The sequence below is a fragment of the Nilaparvata lugens genome, chromosome 2 (assembly GCF_014356525.2).
Source record: "Nilaparvata lugens isolate BPH chromosome 2, ASM1435652v1, whole genome shotgun sequence".
Taxonomy (NCBI): domain Eukaryota; kingdom Metazoa; phylum Arthropoda; class Insecta; order Hemiptera; family Delphacidae; genus Nilaparvata; species Nilaparvata lugens.
The window spans coordinates 73,717,146-73,741,971 of NC_052505.1; the positions used below are offsets into that span (position 1 = coordinate 73,717,146).

The 24,826-nt window shown below is 35.7% G+C and overlaps 1 protein-coding gene across 2 annotated transcripts in view; it reads right to left on the bottom strand.

The window, feature by feature from the left end:
• Positions 1-24,826, bottom strand: part of LOC111057066 — a 104,807-nt gene that overhangs the window by 34,358 nt on the left and 45,623 nt on the right. For both annotated transcript variants that reach the window (XR_005570552.1, XM_039421711.1), the window contains exons 3-4: positions 8,209-8,414; positions 2,781-2,907 (exon numbers count right to left, since the gene is read on the bottom strand). Coding sequence is in view for 1 of the 2 variants with exons in the window: in XM_039421711.1 (XP_039277645.1) it covers positions 2,781-2,907; positions 8,209-8,414 (333 nt within the window). In the remaining variant the exon portion in view is untranslated. The remainder of the gene's footprint in view (positions 1-2,780; positions 2,908-8,208; positions 8,415-24,826) is intronic.

The window sequence follows — 24,826 nt, forward strand, 5'->3', positions numbered from 1 at the left end:
CCTTCCGTAATTCGTCGCAATTCGCATGTCGGTGACGGCAAGATTTCAACATTTTTCAAATTCTGCCATTCCAGTAGCCGTCATTGGAGTCGCAGTGGTGTTCACACGGCTATAAGAATATTTCTTATCCATATCATTCTGACTGGTGCTGCTTGAAAACATGTACGTGATAATGATAACCTCAAATAGATTAATTTTGATAAATGAAATGCTGTAGTTTTTTACTTGGGCTTCATTCAAGTTTACGAGATTAGAGAGTCTATTATTATCGATATATGAATATAGCTCCAATCTTACTTTTTGAGGTAGCCTATCTGTATTGAATTGGGGATTTTGTACAGTTGAATTACGACTTGCGATACCACAGGAAATTCAATTGGTAGTTAGTAATGAAAACTCAGTACTTTAGAACCTACAGTGCCACTGTACCAACATTTTATTGTTGAACAGGCATGAGAAATCAATTAAGTTTTTGTGGCTCATTCCAATGGATTGGTCTGCAAAAAAGCAAAGCTGCAGATAAAAGGATCGTGTCACGATGATTTAATTGGATTCGAATCAATCCGACTAGCATGAACAATGAAGTTCGCAAATCCCAAATTGCAGTCCATTGGTGAATGAATTCATAGACGTTTAACAAAATTAGTATGGTTTGTGTTCCCAATGAAGCAGCAAACAATTTCTTTCATATGCAGTATTTGAAAATATTTTCATTTGAGTAGGTTATTCATGATTTATTGAAGGACAGGCTGAAGGGAAAACAAGGGAGACAAGCAATGTTATATCGATCCTTTGAAGATTCACAGATTCTTCTCCAGTGTATAGGAGTTTCAAATTATTTTCTGAAGAAGCTTTTCGTTGTTTGAAGAGTAGCCGCTATAATCAAATACAAAAAAGCAAACGTAAGAATAAGCTGAGAAAAATTAAAAATATAAGTGAAATTGTTCATCAGTGAGGAAAGAGCATTGGCAATTCTTAGAATCACGTTAAGTGTTTTTTTTTTCAAATCAGCCAGAATTATGGTATTTTTCTCTCTTATTCTTCTGACTTGTGAATTTTTATTCTCAACTTTCGTCTCGAATTATTATTGATTAAAAATTGCATGCTAGACCAAACTGGAACTAGACGGATATATATACAGTATCATATTATATTACTCTAGTTGGTTGAACATGGGTTACGAATAACTTATACATTCACAGAGACGTGGAATTTCCTCTAAAAGTGAGCACTTTCTTGTCTAAGGTGTGAAGACAGTATATATTTTATTCATGGAGACGCTTACTACCCTTCCTGAATAATCGATCAGTCACCTTATGAATAATATAATGATACCAATCCATTCGTAGTATTTATTTTTTATCACTCCCAAAACTCGAAGTCTTTAAGAGCATACTTGTGCTTTCAAGTACAACGTGAGCATTTTCAGTCTTAACCCATGTTTTGCTTCAATTATTATCTGTTATGGACTGTGAATTAATATAATATGACTTCTGAAATTCTCATTCCAGTATCATACAATGTACATTTTCAATCTTTAAAGTCAAACCGAACGCTGTTGGTATCAAATTATGATGATGTATATTGTTTACATTATCTGAGATCTTGTAACACATTATTTTATATTTTTACAAAATGGAAAAAAATTATGCTTATCAATTAAGCCTCAAGGACAAGAAACCCGTAGTTTTTTGAAAATTTTCTCAAATTATTTTCTCGAATCTAATCATTATGAAAATCGATCATTGAATCGATCATTATGTAAATTTAGATTGACCTCAACAATAAAATCCTGGTACAATCTGTATACTTCTCCACTCAAAACTCTACTCTACTCTACTCACTCTACTCATCTCAAAACTCCCTATTTTTTATTTCCTCCGGTTTTTCCTCACCTACTCCTCCTTCTCCTCCTTATTCTTCCCAGGTTCCTCCTCCATTATTACAACATCATTCATCATTTTTCATCATTCCACGTCCACCTTCTCATCATCCTCTTGCACCTGCTCCTACCCTTCTCTCTTCTTCCCAACTTATTCTTCTTCCCACTTTTCTTTTTCTTCTTCATCTTTCACTCCAAATTCAAATTCAAATTTATTTGTTCGTTGTACAAATGCATACATACAGTCACATAAGTATACACTACACTAAATTTAAAACTCCTACTCCTCATCCTTCTTCTTCCCATTCTCATTCTTATTCTCATTTTTTCTTCTTATTTGTCTTCCACTTCTACTTCTAATCCTCCTCCTCCTACTTCTTCTTCTTCTTCTTCTTCTTCTTCTTCTTTTTCTTCTTCTTCGTCTCCTTCTTCTCCTTCACCTCCTCCTTTTCTCCTCCTCCTCCTCCTCCTCCTCCTACTCCTCCTCCTACTCCTCCTCCTCCTCCTTCTCCTCCTTCTTCATTCTCCTTCCTCCTCCTCCTCCTACTCCTCCTTCCCCTTCTTCATCTCCTTCTTCACCACCACCCTCTACTCCATCTTCAACTCCTCCCTCTACTACTTCTCCTTTCCATCTTTCTCCTCTTCTTCCTCATCATCCCACTACACCTCCACCTCATCCATCGCTATTCCCTCAATAAGAGAGAGCGCAACAAGAGAGACATGCAAGAGAGACAACAATGGCAAACATCTAGGATGGACCCATTTGGTAAGATATCTTCACCCATTTAGACTATAGATAGGCATCCATCCATTTGGGCTGTTTGGAGGCTGCACAAAGAACAAGGAACTACATTATTCTTTCACTGTAAAGGCTTTTAGGAGTTTGGCGTTTACTTACAAGGTCGACACTTGTAGGCGAGCTCGACGTAGTGATGCGTGCCGGGGCAGGTGGTGTTGGGCGCCGGCTGCAGGCGGCAGTTCCTCTTCTTTTGGCAGGCCTCCACCACAGTCTGCAACAGAGAGTACTGCACCACAACATTAATACTGCTGTCACAACAATATTAACTCTATTATTCTATTGTGACTTCAAAATTTGAATTTGAAATGTGATAAATTTGAATTTGAATTCTTTTATGTTATGGACTTAGTAATAATAATAATAATAGTATCGTCGAGTATAGGCTGGCTCAGGTCTGGTGTCAGAGCTTTTAAGTCGCAGCAGATCATGCGATTGGTAATTAGATAGATGTAGTGTTGAAATGAAATAGAGGGTATTTGATAGTTGAAAAATAAAAATTGAAGCGATGAACAAATTAGTTCATGGACGAGTTACTCGTGATGAATAAACAGATCTCTCAGAAACACAAAATGATTCCAGATAGAATAGAGTACACATTAATGGTAGAAAATTCAAAACAAAAACAATATACAATGAAGTTGGACAGTACTCATATAGGAACTATGAGAAGTAAGGCCAATGAAAGGAAATAGGAGATATAATGGGGATAGGGGAAATAGCTAGGAAAAAGTGGATAAGGACTTAACCATTTCACAATGAAGAGCCATGTATTGAAAGTACTCGTATAATAACAACATCCCAACTCACAACATCTCAATCTCCCAAACTGCAATATTACTTTTTTTCATATAACAATTTCTAATAATATAACAATCTCGTAATAAAAATTTATCAGAAAAAAATCGAGACATCTCAACTCACAACATCTCAATCTCCCAAGTTGCAATATTACTTTTTTCCATATAACAATTTCTAATAATATAACAATCTCGTAATAAAAATTATCAGAAAAAAATCGAGAATTAACGGGTTATTTCAATACAGTGTTTGCAGAGATTGTATCAGTGGTGTCACGGCATGCAAACAAAAGTTATCTTGTCACTAGAGAGGAAAAAATAGGCCAAACATTTGTTATGAATTTCATAAATATTGCTATCAGAATAAATATGTAGATGAATGGGATAAATTATATAATATACTGGTCATCTAGTTTTGTGAGAGTAGCTCTCCTGAAAATGTATATTCATAGTTCCCACTCATCTTGACTGAATATCTTCATGGTTAAAGATATTTGCATTTAGCTTCACTTATCTTCCGTAAAATGCAGAAAGAGAACCACGATTCCTCCAAGAATTTGATGAGTGTAATCTTGAGGTATTTTTGTTACTGCAAAAAAACATTCTCGCATGTTAAGTCGTTGGATGACATTGAGCGCTCTCGGCAATTTCAAATTTCAAATGTAGTAAAATAGCTAAAATGAATACTCTCATTCATTTTATAATAGGGATAGTCTGTGGAGTAATAATAATCATTGAGTGGGATTGTCATCCAATGACTCAATCAACAATATTGATTGGTTCGATGTAATGAATTTCATGCTCAAATATTGGTTTTTGTTTTGCAGATTAGTTTACACTGATTCGCTGACTCGTACCTATGCCTCGTGAGATTGAATTCTGCAATAAAACTTATAATATATGCTAACTTCTATGTTCTCACTAATTTGAAGAAAATCGTTAGAGCCGTTTTCGAGAAAACCGTGAAAAACATGTTTTTTTCAGTAATTATCCGCCATTTTTCTCGAGAATATTACGCAGCTCCTGCAATTTTTCCAGAAATGAGACTCATTCAGTTGATAGGGCTTATGGATAGCTATCCATGGTATAAATTTGGAGAAAATCGTTAGAGTCGTTTTCGAGAAAACCGTGAAAAACATGGTTTTTTAGTAATTATCCGCCATTTTTTCCGCCATCTTGAATTGAATTTTATTGAATTTCTTATTGTCAGGTCCTCATGGTATAAGGACCTTAAGTTTAAAATTTCAAGTCAATCGGTCAATTAGGAATGGAGTTATCGTGTTCACAGACATACACACATACACACATACACACATACACACACACACACATACACACACACACACACACACACACACACACACAGACCAACACCCAAAAATCATGTTTTTGGACTCAGGGGACCTTGAAACGTATAGAAAACTTGAAATTGGGTACCTTAATTTTTTTTGGAAAGCAATACTTTCCTTACCTATGGTAGTAGGGCAAGGAAAGTAAAAATGTTAGACAGTATTCATGTAGGATCTATGAGAAGTGAGAGGCCGATAGAAGGAAATAGGGGATATATGGGAAGAGGGGAAATAGAATAGAGGTAAAAGTGGATAAGGACTTAACCATTTCACAATGAAGAGCCATGTATTGAAAGTACTCGTATAATAACAACATCCCAACTCACAACATCTCTCAAGCTGCATTATTACTTTTTTTCATATAACAATTTCGTAATAAAAATTTCTCAGAAAAAAATCGAGAATTAACGGGTTATTTCAATACAATGTTTGCAGAGATTGTATCAGTGGTGTCACGGCATGCAAACAAAACGTTTTCTTGTCACTAGAGAGGAAAAAAACTGGTGTGGCGCACTCACACAACTTTCCTTGCCGTTATGAAAATTGATCACCTGACGCTGGTGTTCACGCGCATCTCAAGTCTACTATTCTAAGATCTGAGGCAGCTGGTGACAGGATTTGAAAGAATCAAGAGTTGCCAACAGTTTGCAATTGAATAATCACATTTTCTCGAATTTCGAGCATATTTTCATTTTAGGTGAAAATTTCACTGGTTATTAATTGTAGAGATTTTCTGCTCAATCCTTTCCACTGAAATTTTTGTTTGAATTGTATCTGAAAACTGATAATTGGGAATCAAAATCAAAACTTTGCATAGATGGGACGGAGCTCCTGACAATGTTACAGATATGGGACATATGGCAGGGTGAAGACTTATCAATGACTATTATAGGTAGAAATTTGATCAAAATCGTTGGAGCCGTTTTCGAGAAAATCGCGAAAAACACCTGTTTTGGACAAACATTTTCGCCATTTCAACCGCCAACATGAATTTATTGCATTTGATGAAATTGTTCGTGTCGGATACTTATAGTGTAAGGACCGTAAGATCCAGATTTCAAGTCATTCCGTTGATTGGGAGACGAGATATTGTGTACACAGCGCACAACACTCACACACACACACACACACACACACACACACACACACACACACCACCACATACAGACCAATACCCAAAACGTATAACAATTTAGAAATTGGGGTAGCTTTTTTTTGGAAAGCAATACTTTCCTTACCCTAAACATGTATGAATTTCATAAATATTGCTATCAGAATAAATATGTAGATGAATGGGATAAATTATATAATATACTGGTCATCTAGTTTTGTGAGAGTAGCTCTCCTGAAAATGTATATTCATAGTTCCCACTCATCTTGACTGAATATCTTCATGGTTAGAGATATTTGCATTTAGCTTCACTTATCTTCCGTAAAATGCAGAAAGAGAACCACGATTCCTCCAAGAATTTGATGAGTGTAATCTTGAGGTATTTTTGTTACTGCAAAAAAACATTCTCGCATGTTAAGTCGTTGGATGACATTGAGCGCTCTCGGCAATTTCAAATTTCAAATGTAGTAAAATAGCTAAAATGAATACTCTCATTCATTTTATAATAGGGATAGTCTGTGGAGTAATAATAATCATTGAGTGGGATTGTCATCCAATGACTCAATCAACAATATTGATTGGTTCGATGTAATGAATTTCATGCTCAAATATTGGTTTTTGTTTTGCAGATTAGTTTACACTGATTCGCTGACTCGTACCTATGCCTCGTGAGATTGAATTCTGCAATAAAACTTATAATATATGCTAACTTCTATGTTCTCACTAAGTTGAGGGATTCCTAGTAGACATTGAAAATGAGAACAAAATCCATTCACCGATCAATATTTTTTTACATTACTTTTTTCGTGAATTCATTCATCAATGTGAATGTCTAATATTTTAGAATGAAGCTACCTAGTGCCTTCAGGTTACAATGGTATTTTCTTTCCCTCTATAATAATTATTTATCTGGTGGATTTCCAAGATCAAGCAGAGATAGGTAAATAATCCAAGTTACCAGCTTCGATAATCATTCGATCAAGTCACCTGATTGGTGTGGCTAGCTCTTCTTGGAAATTCCGGGGCCGGTACGAGAAGTTAGTGTTAGTTGATACTTCAAGTGGATCATCTTGACGTCCGCTAGGATACCTACCTTTAAGCTGTGCAAAGAGAATCCACCTTCTGAGAGACTAACCTTGGGCAAAGACCAATATTTAGTCAAGTTAAAAGCTACTGCGGCTTAGTTCTCTATGTATCTCAGAAGATTACCTACATGTAAGACTGGCCACAACATATTCTATGTAAATCTGATTTGATTAGAATATTCTATTGATTAGTTTTTCGTCCGTGTTTTATCTTCTGTGCATTTATTAAGCCTTTCAAATGTAAAGATTAAGATGTTGATTGGAGACTATGCTCTTACTCTGTCTCGTATAGCCCAAGTTCTCTTCTATTTTCTGCCTAATCCGCCTAACCCAGATTTTCATTAATTCGGAATTGCTCCGGTCCCAGTTGGTCTGAGTTAAGTTTCTATTGTAATTGAATGCTGAAGGCATCACTTGAACAGTTACTATTATTGAATATTCGAATTGGTCAAGATCACTCATTGATTAAAATTAGCAGAAAATATTTCTGGTTTTTGAACCAGAATATCTATTGAAATGATACTTGCTGTATTGTAGCTATGTTACGAATGTATTCTATGATATTTAGACATACTACTTAAATATACTTACCGTCTAAAAATATGGTAGTGACTAGTTAATTTTATGTGTGTACTAGTGAATATTCCATCTGCTCAAGTCTTTTTACACAGGCCGCTTGCATAGTTCCAGTTCAAACTGGAATAAGTTCAATGTATCGTTTTTTATAATGCTGTGCAAGTGCTGTACCATTCTATGGATTGTACAATAATGATTGACAAGTAGTAATGTTATTGTAAGGCTGTATGCAACATCCCAGAGATTTTGGAGTGATGATTCTGAAATAATATTATCCTAACGCCGTATACACAATCTCATATCTAATGGAGATCGATTAGCAGTTAATTAGAACCAGGGAAGACTTATAATAAATGATACCATTATATCTTAGAACTTAATTAATATGGGAATTTCATTGAAAGAATGTTACCCTCATGTTACCCTAGTTCAGTGTTTTAAACGTAGATGGTGTCACGGGCCTCAGATAGTTACCAAGATCTATAAAAACCATGATTGTATTTATGGACCTTGATAGTTACAGAGTTATAATCAATTTATTCATAGCCTCTGTACGGATAGTAATACATAGAGGCTATTTTCGCTTGAATGACATGCCTGGTGGCGTACCTGCAATATGCTGGGCCAAGAGCAAGACGTGGTGTTGTAGTTGTTGCTGTTTTGATGGTGCTGGCAGAGGCTGGCGAGTGGCTTGTCCTTGTTGCCGTACTGGGCGACCTGCACCGAAATGCTGGTGCCACTCGGACACCGCATGCTCACTGGCTGGTCGTCACACGCCGCCGCTTGATATGTGCGCAGGGTTGCCGACAGAGCCGCTAGAACAAAACACAACAAATATTCTCAACTAATAACTCAATCATTCAAATTTAATTCATTACATACAGAGTTACTACAAAAGATTCATCGGAAATTTCTCCTTCCATTTGTACAAAAATTATCCATTTGGAATAAGAAACTTTGGTAACTCTGCATTTGAATTATTATTTTGTGATAGTCCTGTGGCAATGTGGCATTGAGCACAATCAATAGAAAAATGTATGTTTGTAAGGCGAGTTAATAATCAAAATTTAATCAACCAATGCTAGAATATATATTCTCAATGTTTGTGTCGTCAGTGCTGTCCAAAATCTTTCCAGTGCTATTTCGATACCTCAGCCCCAACTCATTGCGACATCTAGTGAAATATTGATGTTGTACGTGATAGACCTAGATCAACCAACACATTTTAATTTGTTGTTCACTTCCCCAGATAATTTTTAACAGACAAACTAAAGAAAAATTTTGCTAGCTGATGAAACTTTTGGTATGAATAAATAATTATTGATAATAATAATTTATAAATGAGCTATCAGAATTTTAAACACTGAATTTCCATTTAATAATCTGATTTGAAGAGTAGATCAATTACGTTTATTGTAAAAGTATTCTATAGGCCTGATAATATTATTGTAAATGGACCTGAATATAAAAATAGTCTTCTCTGGAATAATTTTGTTTTGGAAAATCAAATGTATTCATAGACATTAAATTTATTGGAATGTAGATGCTATTCGAGTTCTCATTGCTTAGACCATTGCTCTATCACACCGCGCGCGACTGTTTGCTAATTATACGGATTGTACTACAGTACAAACCAGATTTACTCCAGCTACACTACTACTGAAGTATAAGACGCTGCTGATGAATACATTGGAAGGGGATTTCTCGTTATTTTATAATATAATCATGAAGGTTGTATGATGAAGTGCTTGTTCTATACAATAGAGAATAGACTTGAACAATCACTTTGCAGTGATGGAGTAGTTCCATTTCAAACAACCCTTGGAACAAATCAGATCCACAATACTCTATACAACATTCATGATTATCATGAAATCAAATAAACAGTAAGCACACGTTGCTAGAGGTCAAGGAAGGTTGAATCAGCCTTCCCTTCCCATATTAAGGGTTGAGTATGATATGAGCCTGCCCTTTGTTACCAACTGTAATATATCCATCTCATTGGTGACTGGAGCATCTTGAACGTGCTGGGACATGGAGGTACATGCAGCATGCAGCAGGGTATGAGCTGTTATTCCTCTCATGTAGATGCAACGCACACAATCTACCTGACAAGCAGTCACTATAACAAAGGCGTCCGTCACATTTGTATTCAATTCCCAACTCCTATTGATCAGCGGAGGCGTCATCGCAAATTTGATAGTGGCAGTATATCGAAATAGGGGTTACTGTGAAGATTCAGATCATATCAGAAGAATAAGATCTTCCATAAATCCTTCTGCTATCCTCCTGATGATCATCCTGCTATCCATGAATTCACACGTAGTCTACTTTTACACATATCGGATTTGTGTTTCGATTCCCTGGAGAGTCAGAATAATAGGTCAAGGATGTGCAATACGCTCTTGCTTGTTTGACTCGACAAATGAGCAGAGAATGCAGAGAGTTAATGGAAATTGAGAATTCAAAGGTTCAGAATATTAGTAAGCTGTGCCATGATTGTGACAAATTAATAGTTGAGACTTGTACGTTTATCTTGATGATATAGATAGCTGTTGCATTGAGATAAAATTGCCAATGTTGATATCGCACTTAATTGAATGAATACAGCTTCCATGATTAACAAGAACATTATTAGCATGTTCGCATCACAGCAGCCATGTTAGCTCAAATTATAAATAACATGACGCTGTAGTACATCATGATCGAAATTAATTGAAGCTACTCCGAAGTGCCATTGAAGCCAAAACTCATTTACCTCTAAAAAAGGCAAATACTGTGATAATGGGACAAAATGACACGGAAACAGACAATGCTGAATGGAACAGCATAGAAAAGCATTGTTCTATGCGGTATAAGTTTTAAAATGTCCGTATCTTGTATACAATTAATTGAAGTGAAGAGCAGTATTTTAAACATTCTTTATCTTTATCATTGTTCATCATCAACCGAAAGGGTTAATGTTGGCAAATAACCATCTATTATACACTAGATACATAAGTAGCATAATTAGTTTCATTCTGACATACCACTGGTCACTCCTCACAGAAAATCGTTTTATGGTGGTAATTACTGACGAAAGATTGTACCGCAACCTATCATGATGATTAAAATATGAAGAGTTTTCGTGTTCACGGCTTTAAAAAAATATTAGTTGAAATTACTGCATTAATTTGAAATATAAATTTTTAGTTCTAATTTATATTATCAAATGTTGTTTATCGGAAATCTTTAACTAACTATTAATTTCGTACACTAGTTTCACAATGTCTTAGATGATATTTTTATAAGTATTCTTCATTTATTGATTCACGAGTGTTACTCATTAATTTACAAGACACAAAAGTGTGAATAATACTATGATTCAGACAACTGGTAGTAAAATTTTCATTTGATTGAAAATACATAAAAACTCTATAATATACGGTAATTTTTAAATCTACTGACAAAAACTTGATATGATTCATGTGACTCAACTCATAACGTATCGCTTTGATTGTATTCGTGAAGGACAATGAATCAGTGCAGGAGCTATAGGTATGTATAATTCTCAATTGTTTCATTAAAAATCCAATTAACTTGCCATCCATCCTCATATTGGGAAGCTAACTACTAAAATCCAGTTCAATGTTGTTTGCGGCAGCCTGCCAAGTTTAATATGGGATTGAGTGCAATTCTTTTCCACGTACTCTTTATCGTAAAATTTATTGAATACCTGAATGTAGGATATTAGACTCCAGGAAAAAATATACTCTAGCGTTGGAGAGTTGCAAATCTAGATGAAAACATTTCAAGCTTTTATGGATTATTAGTTTTCTTATTATAGAATTTGCAATTCCCAAGGTACCTAGATTACTTCGAAAGAGATGGGCATTTGTTGATCCATTCACGGCAGAATTGTATGATTCACGTTGGACGGATTTGACCCAGAGAAAAAGCCTGTGGGAAACTGCACATTTTGCACTGTCCATCTGGTAGTCTGGAATGCTGTCTGTAGCGCAGCGCTCAAGGGGTTTGTAGCATGTGAGTGAGTTTTTGTATGTCTGTAATAGCTCGCTCTTGGTTGATTATCTCTTGCATTATTGTGGCTCTTCATTTCTTATTGAGGCTGCTGCAGAAAATGAAGAGGATTGTTTGTGTGAGGAAATGTTTTTCTCTTTAGAAACTTGAGTTCAGCTGATCCCTCTCACTGTTGGAGTACGAGACTCCATTGAGCAAACTTGTTAGGCGAACAACTTGTCTACAGAGAAAGTGCCGTTGGCAGAATTCTCGACATAGTAAACGACATACGAGCTCCCAGTGATAGTAAACTGATGTTTTGTGGGATGAAGGATATGAAACTGGCCATAGTTAGCAACTTGGATCGATTTATTGCTAGTGCCTTGCTTTGTCATCGAGGCTGAGCTCGATATGAATTGGCTTTAACGATCGGCTCAGCTTGCTTTATACTCTTCCGGCATGTTACTTATTGCAGACTTCCATAATGGCTGCTCTTTCTCATTGAACTCAGCTCTCTCAGCACAATCACCAAGTAATTGAATAGACCTGGAATTTGGTTTGGCGGACCTTTAGAACACTCTGAAAATTTGGAATTTATTGATTACTCACGGATAATTGATGAAACCTCGACGCGCGTTCATTCAATAGAACCCTGTAATCAATGACCTAATCCTAATGAATGTATGGAATTTGAAAGAGATGAATACTGGTTATGTTTAATTCATTCATTCTTCAAAAAACAAATTTGATTCTCCAATTTATAAAGTACAGAACCATTCTCAACTAAATATTGAAATCTTAGAACACTATTCTTGGAACCTTTATACAGAACTATTTCAACAGACAAATATGTCACCCCTGCTTCACCAAAACCCCAGTCTGGATGAAAATATTCCTGAGATGGAAGTTCCCAATTTTTTAGCCAGGTGGAAGAAGAATTCTCATCACACATTATTTATATCAATCATTATATGAATAGCAATAATAATAGACTAATGAGAAAATAACGATTTCTCTTAAAAAAGTAAGTTTTAGGTGATCATAATATCATAATAAAAAGCTCTAAAATCATCATTGAACAAGTAATTTTTTAATACTTAACTGAGAATGGAGCCATTTCATAATCCTTATCATGGATTCTGGGCCACATGGAAATATGCTGCTCTGAATTCTAGCAATGGAGTGATCCGTGGTCTAGTGGATAGAGTGCCTGCGTAGCAGCATAGAGATCCCGGGTTCAAACCCTCTCAATACCAAAAGTTTTTTAATCAGATCACTCCCGTGTTATCGGATGGGTACGTTAAACTGTCGGTCCCGGCTGAAGTATGACAGTCGTAAGGCCCATTGACGGCTTAAATTATATATTCAGGCGGTGGGACCTTCCGCAAGGGACTCCCCGGGACCAACAAAAGCCATACGAATTTACTTTTTTCTAGCAATACTTGAACTTTTGAGTGGTCACATTTTTATTGTCAATAATCTATACTATTCATATCTGAGTGTCTCTATCATATTGAAGCTGCAGAGGACAAAAAATTCACAGCCTGCGACCTCTTCCCGCGGAAAACCCACCTCAAAATCAGTTAGACGGTACACTAGAGGCTACAGGAAAACCTCAAAATCTTGAACATGAAGGTCAACATGCTATGGCCACTCTCATGGATTTCACATAAACATTCAACAACTACTACTCCAATGGCACAGATTCAAACAAGCCTTTGTGCTCCGCACATACAAGAAGGGTCAGCTCATTCTCACAAAGCAAAGCTACTCAATGCTTTGAGAACAGCCAATTAAATTTGTCTCAGAGACGTAGACTCATTGTGAATAAACAAATTTCTACCAAGTCACTCCTGCGTTTTCAACTGAAATTGAGTTCCAAACTATGTGAATGAAATCGAATGTATTATTACAAATTATTAGCGAACCATAAAAATGTTTAATCCACCCATAACAAGAAATACTGTATTCCAACTCTACAGCATAATCATCTTATTATTTTATCAGTTTACGAAATAAGGTGGAGGCGGATAGAAGCTTTATTCATCTCATTGAATCGTTCAAGGATCATCGTTGAGCAGCCTTATCAAACTGAAATCTTGTGGATTTCTTATATAGCATCTAGCTGATTATAGGTGAGGAAAGTTCGATCAATAAGCTAGGTATCTAAAATCGGTTCCTACTTCTCCATAGAAGGGGATTCGAAAGATTCACGTGAAGTTAAATGAAACAAAAACATAATCAGAAGTTTTCTTGAGTCCTAGTGATAATGGTAAGTTCTTATTTCCATGAAATCCGTCTATCCTAATGAATAATGCTCTATCTTCAATGATGATTTTATTTCGTGAAGAGGAATTTCAAGAAATTCAATATCTGCATCTGATCTGCTTCATGTTTGCTGCTTTAGACTGCTTTTCATTATCTCTCTCTCTCTATTCCAGCGATGCGAGCCTCCTATTTCATCCTCTCAGGAAGTGTCTAAAGAGTAAGTGAACAATAGGATCTCACTAGGGGTTGGGAATTTCAGAGTAAGTAGCTTATTCAACATCATTTCTGCATTGTACATTGTGTTTATGAGTCTCAGCTCTCATTCCTACTCAGGTTATAAGCTCCCAAGTGGGAGATGAATTATTTTTATTCCTCACCCTTACCATTCCTTGTTTTACCAGAATTATTGATGCCCATTGCTTATCAAGATGAAGCAATTGATTATGAATGGTTCTGCTTAATTATCCACGTTTCATGATTGGAAAACACTGGTGGATCATCTCTACAAATAACTTACTAATTAAAAACTACAAAAGTAGAGGAAGCGTTAATTATTATAACTTGTTTTTCCCAGTTTGAATTTCTTCCAGTAAGCATACCTTCCAATTTCTTCTAAGCTTATTTTCTCTCATTTCATAGAGCAATGATTGTAAGATAAGGTGCAATTACCTTGATAGGGATTTGCTGATCCTATGAGTTCGTTCATTCCGAAACTGAGGGTAGTTTGCATTACATGCGTAATAAGGGTGTCACGAAGATTGTTGCAAGCATTGTTTACTGGGCACAATAAATTTTGTAGCGCCGTGAAGTTTGGCCGACTCTTCTTTCCTCGGTGACACGAGGTCTATTTTATGGGAATCTTCCGGTAGGGAGGGGTGGGCAGCAATGTGCACATAAAAGTTATTCCCACAAGGATCTAGCCTTGGCAGTAACGAAACCAAGTGATCCGCCTCGACTCAATGCTACTGCAAGATTTCTAGATCTGGACAGGTTTTACGAGCTGAATAGTGGACGGAGCAAGATAATAATTGCATTAGTTTTGGTATCAACTGTTGTTTTTCTATTGCATCGATGGTATTTTACGAAAATTCTTCAACAATACTGCACTTTGAGTGAATAATAAATGGATTAAAAATCAATGAAAGTCAAGTTCATGATTGTTGAATGAGAATGATCATATATTTGATATTATGATTTGAACTTCACAATCCTTCAGTGAAATGAACACTCAATTGTATTTATGCGATCTCTCATGATCCTTTTCCGAGAAAAATGATAATAGTAAGATTGGAATTGGATTTTTAAATTATTGTAGATTGCAATGTATTATCAATTATTGTTATCTTGTGGAGACAAAAATTTATAAAACACTTATTGAAATGGGCTGCTTTTAAATTAATATAACAAAATAAAACTTGTAGCACCCTTTATTTATTAAGTTTTTTAATAAATAAAGGGTGCTACAAGTTTCATTTTGTTTTATTAACAAAAATTTATATATGTGTATTATTTAGAGGAAGATTTCACTAACTTTATTGCATTTTATCATAGAGAAAGAATAGCGTAAGTAGATATCCTATGGTATAGGGTGTTTATGTTGCAACTTTCACTGTTATCTCAAGCCGATTACTGTCGATTATTGTCGATTTTTACCGTTTTTTTGGGGTGAGAGTGTATGAACGGCACAGTATGAGGGACCACGGGCGTCACACAGCTTCACGGGAAAGAACTATGTGAACTATCGGCTTGAGATAACAGAAAAAGTTGCGACATAAACGTCCTATACCATGGGATATCTACTTACGCTATTGTTTCTCTATGATTTTATTCAACTGACTTTATTAAAAATACTATAATGACTTTCTTCCGAATACAGAAGTTTCTGAATTCACCTGATGCTCCTAGACTTTGCATTTGAATTATTATCAGAGTTTTCTACTCTCTCCCCTTTATCTCCTATATTATAATCGTTCATAGTGATAAGGAATCTTCTTCTCAAAAATGAGGAGGTGCTCACCAGTGCTTGGTAATGGAGGTGGAGCTTCATCCAGTTTGCATATATGAAATACAATAGTAATGACATGTTCTGCATTTAAAACTGGAAAATTCAAAAATACAAAACTGGTTATCATCACAGACCCAGTCACCCTGATTTTGCATATCAAGTATAAAACTATTCTACATCAGCGGCTGGTATACTAGTATTTTCCGTTGATCTATGATGAAGTTGGAGTAGCACTAAAGTGTCTGTACTCTCAACACTTTTAGTGTAGAGTAATGTATGTGATGGAAACTTTAATTTTAATTAATGATACTGGTTGGAGGATGTTGACTCTACTCTTGAACAAACTTTTTCATTATCATCTAGCCTGTGTGGGAGACCAGATCATATATGTTCCTCGCTTGAATATTTATTTGATTCAAGTCACTCCACTCCAATATTCAAGAGGTGGTAGGATTATATGATTACTTTAATATTAATTCTTTTCCCATTCGACATATATATTTATTTTCCATCCATGGATCTGAGAATGTGCGCGACGTAATGTCCTATGGAAAATTGTCCTGATTATCATACAATGTTGATAAGTTTGAACATTGCAGCGTTAGTCGGCACTGTAATGTTCCTTTACTTATCCGACGCTCGAATCAAGTCCGTGTTTCGCAGTTGTTCAAACTGCTCCAAGATTTGAGAATCAGTAAGAGTTTGACGATTATTTTGAAGTAACGTTACGTGACAAACAAGGATTACAGGATTCAATTCCCAGAATAAGATTACCAAAATCCATGCAGACTTGTCATAGTAATAGATGGGAGACATTTCCAGAAACTATAACTTTTAGAACTCTATAAGAATGACATTATTCTCCCAGTGGTCGAAAAGCACAACATAGAACAGAACAGTCACTATCGAAACAATAGGGCTGTTGATTGCAGGCTGCCAAGCACATTCGAATCCTATAATTATCGCGGGACAGTGATCAGCACTCAACAGCCTGCTTGTCGATTGCAAATCCAATTTGAGGTGTGAGAGAACTCTGTCAACATAAAAATTTCGCCCAGAAAGTTTGTCCAGTTGTGTTTAATGAATAATGGAAATGTGTTGAACTCTGAGATTTGATCAGCAATAGGTGTAGATGTTAGGAAGGCATCACCTGCAAACAACAGCTCTCAAGTGCGTGTAATCAACGCATTGTTATCCTATTGACATTTGAGGCAACAAACCACCTGCTTACTCATGACTTGCAATAACCCACTGCCTACTGCCCACAGCCAGCAATCAATGTGTCTGCCAATCTTGCGGCATATTGGCCTGTATAAATCAACTGTCACTTGCAACACAACGCTACAATCACTCCACAATCGCCGCGTATTCTTCACTTATCAAATTTTTGATTCAATAATCTTATGTGAAAACTTCTGTTATGTTGATAGGTGGAAAATATAGAAGTACTTTCATTATTAGATTTATTTTAGAATCAATTATTCATTCAATTCAATTATTCAATTTATTTCACCAAAACACAGAAAACAGTACAAAGATGTGACAATCAGAAAAAAGCAATAATTATTATTCTAAATATCTATATCAACTATCTGTGAAAAACGGCTGGAGGTGAAGAACTACTGGCATGAGTGGAACACTCGTTCGCCAGTAGGAGTAGAGACTTAACTGTTTCTAAATCTCAAGTTTATAATTTGAAATTGAATTTTTTTCATTCAAACAATGGTAAGTATATTTAAAATAAATGCTATCAATTGTGAATATTAATCCTGACAATAATGAATAGTTTTAAAATCTGAAAAAATCTTGAACTCATAAAATATTAAGATGGAAGTAATAGTTGTGAAATATCCAGATTTTTATATTTATTGGAACAAACTTAATAGGTACACCGATGCAGTTTACAAGCTTTGGAGCAATGTATACCAGCTGCTTACCCTTAGATGAATCCCTTATCCCATGTAATTTCTCCCACATTCATTGAACATTTCTCCACTCTGTGGATTGTGAATCTTCCACTTGAAGATTTTGAAAGATCTATGTAAGATATGTAATGTATTCTCAATATTAAAATCTTCAGGAGAGACAAATCATTTCCATGATATTGCATAGTGATTCTCATCCAGAGCCTTCTCATAGAAAATTTATGAGACAGAAAATAGATTCAAATCTCATCAGGACATTCATGAAATGGGATGACAAGTACAATAAATTTCGTTCGTCTGATAGATGAATACATTTCTCTAATGTGCGACTTATTTATATTTTCATTCGCTGAAGAATTCATACATTCAAAATAGTTTTTGTGTAGTTGAGAAGTTGATATTGTGGTAATTATTCATATTGAATGGAAAAGACTAAGAAATTGTCAAAAAACCACAGATTTATTGGTACTTAGAAAGACCGGTTTCGGTTATTACACCATTGTCAATCTCTGATAAACCGTATTGTAAATCACTGTTTAACAGAGATTGACAATGGAGTGATCCGTGGTCTAGTGGATAGAGTGCTTGCGTAGCAGCATAGAGATCCCGGGTTCGAACCCCTCTCATTACCAAAAGTTTTTTAACCAGATCACTCCCGTGTTATTGGATGGGCACGTTACACTGTCGGTCCCGGCTGAAGTATGACAGTCGTAAGGCCCATTGACGGCTTAAATTATATATTCAGGCGGTGGAACATTCCCGAAAGGGAACTCCCCACCAACAAAAGCCATACGAATTTATTTTTATTTTATTATTATTTTAATGGGGTAATAACCGAAACCGGTCTTTCTAAGTATCAATAAATCTGTGGTTTTTTGACAATTTTTTTAGTCTTTTTCATTCAATTAAAAATAGTATGGAATAGAGTATTCAACACGCACATGAAAACCTGTCATACAATATTCAAAAATGGAACGAGCAGTAATAATTGAATAAATTTACAAGAATGATTCTCGAATGCAAGAGAACAGTCTTCATCCCCTTATTCACTGAACAAAATTCCACGAAACAAAGAGAATAAGTAATGAGGGGATGCTGGATGTCAACATCACATTGGAATTCTGCTACGAAATATCTGATCGTGAGTTCTATTCGTAGGTGCAGAACTCAGCAGAATGTCAACGTTCACTCTTCACAACATTAGTTCATTATAATCTATTATCTTTGTATCAACTCCAATGAAGCATATTCCATTGGAGAATCTCGAAACTAAGATAAACAGAGCACAAACATATATTTCGTTCCTCCAAGAAACTAAGATGAACAAAAGTAATTTAAAACGCACAACATCAATTCGCCTCAACTCCAAAGCAGCATACTTCGGAGAATTTCAATGAGAATGTATACTTTGTTCAGAATAACTGTTGTATCAAAGTGGAAACTGAAGAGAATGTAGAGACTACCTATTTTGTCTCGCTATAGTATAAAAAATATCCTCTTCTATTCTTGTGTGATCTCACGTCTTTCATGTAGAATGTACGAGCTTGGAGAGAATATCATTTACTGATGCAGATCCCTTGTTTATTTCATCGAAACTTGAAACACCTTCAGGAATGATTCTCCACTCGAATGGAGAGAGGAAGAAAATGTCAGTCTACGAGTATGAGTGTGTTTTTAGAACAACAACGATCTTGGATATGAGGTTTGGAAGATAAATACAGTATAGGAAGACAGAGGAAATTGCTGATGGTGGTTGGAAATAAGACGCAGTGTGTGAGAAAGTTCAATTTTGAAGATAGTAGGAACGTAGGAAGAACAGAGACGGAGATAGGGAGGAGAGAAAACAATAAGCCCGGCTCGATAGGGTCGTTCTAATGACTCCACAAGAATTTCATCATCATACCTCTATGTTTGGCTGTGGTAAAAATACAATCCATGGCATTAGTAGTTTTCATGCCACCTCATATTATATTCAATCAACTTCGAAAGACATTACGAAATTAATAGGAAAATTTATAGTGTTGATTTTGTATGTTATGATGATGAATATTGAATATAGACAAAACAATCAATAAGAGAAAGGATGTTCCTTTAAATTATGATCTATGAATTTATTCATCCATTCATGAAATCAGGCTGATAAAGGGAAAAGAAAAGTGCAAAACACCTCTTATTCCCAGATTTCATAAGTCTCGTAGATCGTAGTCCAAATAAAGGTTGAGTCATTATCTCCGCTTTTTGAGATTCCAGTGTAAGAAATGATATCTTCATTCAATTGTCAACTTTGAAACTTGAAGGCTGATATAAAAGTCCAAATAAGACCAGAAAGATGAAAGAAAATAATTGAAAACATTGAACTGTCATTGAATCTAGGATGAAAAGATGATGATGATTACGAAATATACAGCAGAAATGAGATGATTGATGGAGGTATGAGTGAAAACGTTATACTTAACAACCTTGAAACTCCCAGAATCAGTTTTTGTCTGGTTTCAAGTTTCAGTAACAGACTTGCTATGGAAATCGACAAAGTTGAGTGAGAGTTGGGCAGCCCATCTAATGATATGACCTGAAGAAGTTTAATGTAACATACAATCATCATTGACATTGTTGGGCTATTTTTCAAGGAACTGTTGTAAGGCCACCATATTGACATATTTGAAAAATGACTGCTCGAAACTGAGGAATAGATAACATACTGCTCACACATCGTCTTGGTTCATCAATTATGAATATTTTTGATATTTTTCCCCATTCTCTGCTGATTAACGGAGTAGCAATGTTAATGTTAATGTTTTTGTGAATAGGAAGACACAATATCAAGCAATAATTGAAAATCATCTAATTTGCAGTTAAGTGAGGGCTGATCGGCTAAATTTGAGGCGTTACAGTGAATTTATATGTGTAGAAGAGGAATAATACCAGAGACACAACTGTCAAGCAGCGCTCCGATCACACTTTGACTCGATCACTGATGACAACGACCTGGGATGGTGATCGCCACACATATGTGTCATGTGATCTGTCCAACCACCACCCCTCCAGCCGATAGAAATATCAAACATGAGTAGGATTGGAATTTGGCATGACAAGTGTGGCTCCAGTTTGACAAGTGTGTCCACCGGTCCACCACTCTGGTCCATCATCTCAGGTTAACCAATACAATATCGTCAAAATTTCCTGTACTTCCACATGGTTATGTTATAGAAGGAGCTTCAAGGCTCAGAGACGGATACCGCTATCGACCCTTGATAGACTACTGATGCCGAAAGAGTTATGGGTTCGAATCCCGCCAAGCGTATGGATTCTAGGTCATGCCATGTTGTCATCATAAGTCATCAATCTGTCATCATTTTGTCATCATAAATAATCATGTTGTCAACCGGGCACAACTAAATAATTAAATCGTCCAGTAGAGAGAAAAATCAAGGATTTTAACACACCATCGATATTTCTTCGTTATCTACACTATTCTTTGGTTTGTTTCTCCAAGTTTCGTTTTTCCTGCTGTGTAATTCTCTCAGTTATTTTCATTGCACTTGTCATGCTCTTGTTGATACTCCCTTCATCACAAGACCATAGAGTTTACCAGAGTCAATTCATCTCTTTGAGTTGAGCAGCTTGTAGACAGGGAATATAGGAACTGGAAGTTATTAGCGGCCAGTACTTGTCATTGCATCACTTTCACTTTGTATTTCTTCAAAGACAAAGGTAAATGTAAATTGGTGGGAAGTGATATAATAGGAAGCACTGGATGCCAATATTTTCTGTCTTTACATTCCCTTTCTGTAAGCACCTTCACGAATGAGAATATTAGAAAAAGGGAGAATCTCAGGTAGTCATACACTTCTCCGATACCTATAAATATGGAATTACTATTCCTGGACTCGTTCGGAATATCTGAATGAAATTTCTTCTTGCTCCCCAAATTTCGAGTGTAAACATCATTCATAAACCGAATGTAAACTTTGGTTCTGATGTAACTTATTTCCTCCTAGATTTTATAAATCTTTGAAACATGGAGCTCAAAGAAGGAATGATGGGGAGAAGAGAGAAGGCGAGTTTCGTGAGTACGTTTTACGTACTCACTTCGTGCTGCTCTAATTTCATTTCGAAATGAAATACTCACTGCTCAGCCAACATGTAAGGCTAGTTACACACACACATCGATTTTTGGTCGTACGATATCTCATAGAATTCATAGTGACGACAAAATATCGTACGACCAAAAATCGATGTGTGTGTAACTAGCCTATGTTTGATTTCCAAATTGAATCAAATTGCTTTCATACAATTATAGAGAATGCAGAAGTATCCGATTGAAATCTGTAGTTTATAATTTCAGAATACTCTTTCAGAATACTCTTTCTGAATACTCTTTCTGAATACTCTTTCAGAATACTCTTTCAGAATACTTTGCTGATTCATCCCAAGCAGAAACAACTTTGATTAATTATTATAAGTTGATTCTATTGTGATATTTCTATACAGTACATCATTCTATTTTGTTTAGTACATATATAATATCAGTTCTTTTCTCATAGTCAACATCGATCAACTCTGTTCTGTGAGATTTTCAGTTTCAACAAGATGGAACGTCGAAATACTTTCCAGAAAACTTATTCCCAAGCATTGAAATTCGATCAAAAAAGTCTTAATAAGTTCTTACTTGGAACGTCACCGGGACGAGTAGAGAATAAGGAAATAGGGAAATTGACGTGAGAGTGGTTAAATTTCCATCAGTGCCGATGGAACGATTACGTGGTTGCCTTGAAATCAACTTGGATCTGATAGCAAGGAAGCCCTGAGCCCCGACACGGAAAAGCTTTACCAACTCATTAACTAGTTGTAATAAGAGTTAAGCCAGAACAAAGGCGACTACAACTACAAATGCACATGGAAACTTGCAGCTCCTTGGAACTGAATATTACAATAGAGTTTGTGATCGGAGTAGGAGGTCACAACATGACAGTGCGTTGAGATGAGATTGAATCGATGTGGGTATTAAAAGACAGTAGGATATTGAATTAAGATTAGGTGAAAATCAATTCAAAAAAATGAAGCTACTCAGGTTTCAAGATACCGACCCAATTCTTCAAAGAGAGCTACTACATCAAAAATCAAATTCCAATCACTGGTTAAGCTCAAGAATTATGAATATGAGATGGTAGGATCAGGGGGATAACACCCTCAATCAACACCCGAGATAGTGAAGATGTCTCTCATCATCATCTGCATCAACATCATCATCATCGTCGTCATCGATAGACTCTTCAAGCCTGTTCCGGGGTTCAACTCTTCCTCGGTCTACCAATACTTCTTCTACCTATTTCCTTTTGGAGTAGGGCATCCGATGGGAGACGTTCTTGTGACATTCTAAGGACATGATCTAACCACTTATTTCTATATTATGTTTTATTAAACTCAACACTGTTTGGACATCACAACTCTCCTTCCATTTCCATTATTCGAATCCAATCCTATCTTGTGCATCCTTTGACTTGCCTTAGGACTTTTTGAATTCTAGGCTCGAAATTTTTCAAGATTACAATATACTAGAATAGTTCAAGAGTTTGTGTTTGTAGTTAATTATTTGGATTTTCCAACAATATATAAAAATTCGAGATCATAATTATATAGTGTAATCCAGTTGTTCATATTTCAAGTGAAATTCTTTGTGATATGAACTTAACCATACTTTGAACATTCGATTGGGCGAAATTTAGGAAGAAAAGGAGTTTTCGGCTAGCACCTGTTTTTTCATTTCTTTATCCAAAGAATGAATGAATAAATGGGATTGGAGTTTTCAAGAGTAGGCTATTTTGATTAGTGTCTTTGCTTTTGACAGAGAGGATTCGATTGAGTAGATTTGACCGTTACGCATGCTAGCAAGTAAATTACAAGATCATAATTTCATTTGAAATTGGATGGTGCTATGTTGGGATTGGGTGCAGAAAGCAAGAGTTTGAAAAGTAATACGTATGGAGGGATGTTATTATGGGGAAATAGCTGGTCGAACGCTTGCTGCCTTGCTGGCTGTATACTACTAACGTTCAGGGTGAACGGTTTGATTCGCCAAGCCGCGAGCACAAAGGATTGTGGTTGGCTGATCGCTGAAGCGGCACTAAATGTTCACGGTGAGCTACTAGCTGCTTCTGCTGCTACCTTCTAGCTGCTTCCATTCCAGCTCCAGCTTCTAAGCTCACAGCTAAATTTAATATAACCAAGCTCGCCTTTTTACTGCACACGTTCGATCAGTTTTCACCACAGAAAGATGGTGTTCTCATTGTATGTGGTTATGATACCAACCCGTGAACTTGAAAACTTTTCCAATTGAGAATTCCGCAGATTGGAATTTATAAGATATGTTGATGCTACACAACTTATTGAATTGTAGATAATATGGAGATACAATTCTATTATTCGATACTATTCTATCAAACAATAGAACATGACATCATTATATCGCTTGAATTCTCAATTTAGAGCTCCAAGAGTTAAGAATTTCACCACTTGAATGATTATAATCATCTATGATGTTCGCAATTCAAGCAATCAATATAATTATATCATATTTGGATACTATTGAATCCCTTTATTTATTCTAATCAGAGACTTTTCCAAAACTAATTACAATCATTATTATCATTACACCAGACTTATACTTTGAGCAAAATAAAAGTAACTGGCCCTGATATTATGGAGTATTTTTCCGGACATTGAAAGAAATATCTCAATAATTAGATGACGTTGACGTTGTGAAAATATTCAATACCAGTTCACTCTAGTTCATATATATTCTATATTAATATTCTAGTACAATTTACTTATCTTGATATTTTTAAACTATTCACTCCAAATTGTTATTTATTCATTCTAGACTCCAAAGATTCCAATATTGTCTATTTGTGATGCTAATACTCGTATTATTTGACAATTATTTCAATAATTGTAGAAATGTTCATTCATCGGAGTTCATATAATAAATCTTAGCAATCATTGGTTTGATTGGTATTATCTACTAGGATGA